Source organism: Meleagris gallopavo, chromosome 14 (assembly GCF_000146605.3).
Source record: "Meleagris gallopavo isolate NT-WF06-2002-E0010 breed Aviagen turkey brand Nicholas breeding stock chromosome 14, Turkey_5.1, whole genome shotgun sequence".
In the NCBI taxonomy this organism is placed as follows: Eukaryota; Metazoa; Chordata; class Aves; order Galliformes; family Phasianidae; genus Meleagris; species Meleagris gallopavo.
In genome coordinates, this window is record NC_015024.2 from 2,216,527 (window position 1) to 2,220,677 (window position 4,151).

The window sequence follows — 4,151 nt, forward strand, 5'->3', positions numbered from 1 at the left end:
TGGTGGTGCCGGAGGCTCTCAGCCCTGCAGGTGCTGGAGCAGCCACAGCACAATGTTCATGAAGCCGTCGGCTTCGGCCTCGACGCCGGCCAGCGCGTGGTTGTTCTTGGGGTACCAGAGCAACCTGCGGGGAGAGAGGGCTCGGTGCTGGGCCCACAGCCCGTGTCCCAGCGCCTGCATCCCACTCACCGTGTGGGCACGCCGCGGGCCTTCAGGGCGCGGTAATACTCCAGCCCCTGCGCGGGGGGAACGCGCTTGTCGTCCTCCCCCAGCATCAGCAGTACGGGCGTGCGGACCTGCAGGAAGGGCACGGACTCAGCTGCAGCGCTGCAGGCCGGTACAGGGGATGGGACGGGACAGGAATGTACCTGATTGATGTAGGATATGGGTGACTTCTGCAGCATCACTGTCAAGTGGGCCGGGTCTGGGAGGTTATTGGGCACGTAGGGTACTCCCATCTCCGTCAGGCACCTGTGGGTGAGAGGCAGGGGGACATGCAGTGCCAGGGCTGAGGGAAGCAGGGGGCCGCAGCACTCACCAGTCAGGAATGTCAGTGATGGTGAGCATGGAGGCAATGTTCACCACGGGGTTGCGGACCACGCAGGCACGGTAGGTATCGGGGAACTGCCCGATGAGGTGGCATGCCAGGAAGCCCCCGTGTGAGCCACCCACCAGGGCCACTCGGCTGGCATCCAGCTGCTCCTCCTGCAGCACTTGCTCCACACAGAGCTGTGAGCATCAGGGACAGTTGTTGAAGTGGGGACGTGACTGTGTCCAGGTTTCTGACCCAGAACACCCACAGGATGATAGGACACACGCATCCTACCTGCACATCCCGCACATCCTGCGTGCCCACATTGCCTGGCAGGGAGTTCACGCTGTCCTGGCCAAAGCCCAGCGAGCCACGATAATTCACTGGGAGAAAAGGTGTCAGAGCCTCCTGCTGCAGAACCCCACGGGTACTGTGAAGGTGTTGTGCCCCATCTGCCCCAACACTCACCCAGAAGCACAGCAAAGCCCAGGCGGCACAGCGTGGCTGGGTACAGCATCCACCCAGCAGAGAAAACAGTGTGGGGTCCCCCTGCGGGGCAGAGGTAGTGGGAGTGACACTGGGGGCTGGGGCTGGCGCTGGGGAGTGGGGGGAGGGGGCTAGCTCTCACCGTGGGGCATCACAACCAGAGGGGGCTTCTGGACAGTGGGACCCTCACTTGGGCGCAGCAGGATGGCATCAAAGTCCAGCCCCTCTGTGAGGATGGCGTAAGCAATCAAGGCTCAGTGGGGATGAGCGACAGCCACGCTGCCCCCAGCACTCACCATACTGGGGGTTTTCCTGATCCGGGGGGGGTTTCAGGGTGCGGATGCCCCAATTGATGCCAGGCACTGGGGGTGCATTTTGCAGGCATATCCACTTTATCTGAGCCTCCTGGCCCACACCAGGCAGGACAGCCACTTGCTGCATGGGGAGAAGTGTCAGCACCAGCACCCAGAGGGGCAGGGGGGCACTGGGGACAGGGATGTCACCATACCAATGTTGCGGGGCAGCTTGGGGTGGAGAACTGGGCCACCAAGAGATCCCGGTCAATGGTGAGGACAGACCAGCTCCCTTGGGGTGCATCTGGGGAGGACAGAGACGGTCAGAGCTGCGGGCCAACATGCCCCAACCCTGGCACCATGGCACTCACCAGCTGTCAGTGAGGTTGTGCTGCCTGTCTGCGTGTCCACCACAAACACATCCTGAGGGCAGGAGGGCAAAGTCCAGCTCGGCACCAGAACAACTGCTCTGTGTGCCCCCAGGCCCTGCAGTCCTTACCTGCTGGCTGCGCTGGGATGTGTCCAGCACGAGCCGACGGCTGTCGGCTGCCCAGCACAGCCTTGGCAGAGTGGTGCAGTAGATCCCAGGGAAGGCACCTGTAATGAGAGTATTGGTGCTCAACACCTCACCCTGCCCCGTGCCCCAAGACCTGCTCCATAGAACTACACTCACCCCATACTTGCCGTGGCACAGCCTCCAGCACAGTGCAGGTCTGCTTGGTACGCCAGTTGTACTGTGGGAGACACGGGGTGAGAGGCTGTGTCAGGTGCACTGGGTCTCAGACAGTCCGCTAAGGTAGGGGTACAGCACCAGCCCCCCCAGGTGGGTGGGGGAGCAGAGCCGCTCACCATGCGGAGGCGGCTGCACTGCTGGTGGGGGCCCAGCACCCTGTTTTCCAGGTAGGCAATGTGGCAGCAGTCAGGGCTGAGTCGCGGGGACCACAAGGCCCCAGTGTCCTCAGAGAGCAGCTCTGCAAGGTCACAAGGGGGTGGTGAGGGGCTGCACGGTGCTCAGCACTGCAGGTGTGAGGGTGAGCTGCTCACCGCATTTCCCACCGGTCAGGTCCACGTAGAAGAGCGCTGAGCTGCCGGGAGAGAGGGGCTGTCACCACAGGGCTGGGGTCCTCAGGGTGGTGGGGACCAGGGGGACTCACCGGCGGTTGGTGCAGTGCCGCAGCCCCAAGCGGAAGGGCTCGTGCCACCAGCCCACAAACACCACACCAGTGTCATCTGGGGACCAGAAGGCCTGTGAGCAGTGGACCGCATGGCTCAGTAATAGAGTCTCCCGTTGTCCACCACCTCCCGCGTCCCCTTTCCCCATCCTGACCTGTCCAGGGGACACGTGTTTGGGGACACCCTCCAGCACTGAGATGCTGCTGCCCTCGATGTCCAGCACGCAGAGCACAGGGACGCTGCGGGTGCTCAGTGTCTCCCCCCAGTCCTCATAGTACACGAACTGCTCGCCCTGTGGCACAGCCCCATTAGTGCCAGCTCCGGGGTGGAGGGACATCACCCCGGGGGTGGTGGGGACCCACCTTGATGGGTGCATCTGTCTTCTTGGGGCACTCCAGCTCCTCATCAGCAGAGCCATCCAGCTCGGGTGCTTTGGTCTGGAAGAAGGACTCAGCCTTGGGACGCTTCTTCTCCGCCACATACAGCAGGTGGGTCTCTGAGTGCGACCAGGCCAGGCAGCCAAACTGGTCTGTGGGGAGAGGTCTGGCACAAACTGTCCTGTCCCCAGCATCCCCCAGGGCCATCCCGTCCCTCACCGTCATCATAGACGCTGCCATGCTTGTCCAGCGCCGTCAGGTCGATGCTTTTCACCTTGAGGTTCTGATACCACACCTGGGAGCAGAGGGGCAGAGGGAGCACAGCTTGCCAGCCCCTTCCTTTCTGTAACCCTCTGGCCCCTCACTCACCTCCAGGAACTGCTTCTCTTTCTCCTTTTCCTTCTCCTTGCCGGCAACCTTGAGCAGGACAGCCTTCAATGCTCCACTGGGGGACTCGCAGCTCAGCAGCCTGTGAGAAAGCTGTTCATCAGCCCCGTGCTGCCAGGGACGTGGGGACATGGGGTGGTGGGGACATGAGGACCCACTCATTACTGATCTCACAGCAGGCACCGCCAGGCCCTGCATAGACGATGGAGGCCCCGTCGTGGAAGAGCAGGTACTGCCGGCAGAACTTGATGCTCTTGGCCTGCACCAGGTCCCGCTGCGACCACTCTGCAGGGATGAGGGTGAGGAGAAGCAACAGCCCCTCTGCCCGCCTCGCCCAGTGCCCACCCCATACCGGTGTACAGGCTGCAGTACTTGCCCCCGTACTGCGTGGTGACGTCGGGGCCCAGGCAGGCGGTGCTGATCCCAGGGTTCTGGCTCAGCTCCCGGTACAGCGCTGCAGCCTCCTCAGCGCTGGGCAGCACCTGCGGGAGCACGAGGGGGGGGGGAAAGGGCAGGCCGGGAGAGGCTTCTATGGGGGCACTTAGCTCTTAGCAAGGAATAAGGGGACACGGGAGGAATTACAAAGGCTAGGGGGGGTTCTGTCAGGGAACCAAGGCAGTGGGAGGCTGTGACTGGGGTACCAGGACCACAGGGGTGCTGCTGAGTGGTACCAGGCCATGGGGGAGGGGCTGCTGAGTGGTACCAGGCCATGGGGGAGGGGCTGCTGAGTGGTACCAGGCCATGGCGGGGGTAGGAGTCCCAGGCGTCAGGACAGGAAAGCCCCGCGGCGGCGGCTGTGGGGTACGGGGACACGCGGGGAAGGGCAGAATCGGGTTGAGAGGGAAGCACCGCTCGGGGGGAAGGTTATGGAGGGCGGGGTCCCGGGGCAGTGACGTCACCGCC

At 63.4% G+C, this 4,151-nt stretch overlaps 1 protein-coding gene across 1 annotated transcript in view; it reads right to left on the reverse strand.

Moving 5' to 3' along the window:
- LOC100548252 (acylamino-acid-releasing enzyme) overlaps positions 1-4,151 on the reverse strand; it is a 4,806-nt gene continuing 655 nt past the window's right edge. Inside the window, exons 2-22 of the mRNA XM_010718353.2 lie at positions 3,601-3,795; positions 3,407-3,533; positions 3,231-3,330; positions 3,081-3,156; positions 2,847-3,013; positions 2,639-2,776; positions 2,466-2,557; positions 2,356-2,396; positions 2,161-2,282; positions 1,985-2,045; positions 1,811-1,908; positions 1,683-1,734; positions 1,527-1,615; positions 1,315-1,453; positions 1,161-1,244; positions 1,001-1,081; positions 827-915; positions 539-729; positions 369-471; positions 190-296; positions 1-124 (exon numbers count right to left, since the gene is read on the reverse strand). Of these exons, the coding sequence (XP_010716655.1) occupies positions 19-124; positions 190-296; positions 369-471; positions 539-729; positions 827-915; positions 1,001-1,081; positions 1,161-1,244; positions 1,315-1,453; positions 1,527-1,615; positions 1,683-1,734; positions 1,811-1,908; positions 1,985-2,045; positions 2,161-2,282; positions 2,356-2,396; positions 2,466-2,557; positions 2,639-2,776; positions 2,847-3,013; positions 3,081-3,156; positions 3,231-3,330; positions 3,407-3,533; positions 3,601-3,795 (2,258 nt within the window). The 3' untranslated portion in view covers positions 1-18. The remainder of the gene's footprint in view (positions 125-189; positions 297-368; positions 472-538; positions 730-826; positions 916-1,000; positions 1,082-1,160; positions 1,245-1,314; positions 1,454-1,526; positions 1,616-1,682; positions 1,735-1,810; positions 1,909-1,984; positions 2,046-2,160; positions 2,283-2,355; positions 2,397-2,465; positions 2,558-2,638; positions 2,777-2,846; positions 3,014-3,080; positions 3,157-3,230; positions 3,331-3,406; positions 3,534-3,600; positions 3,796-4,151) is intronic.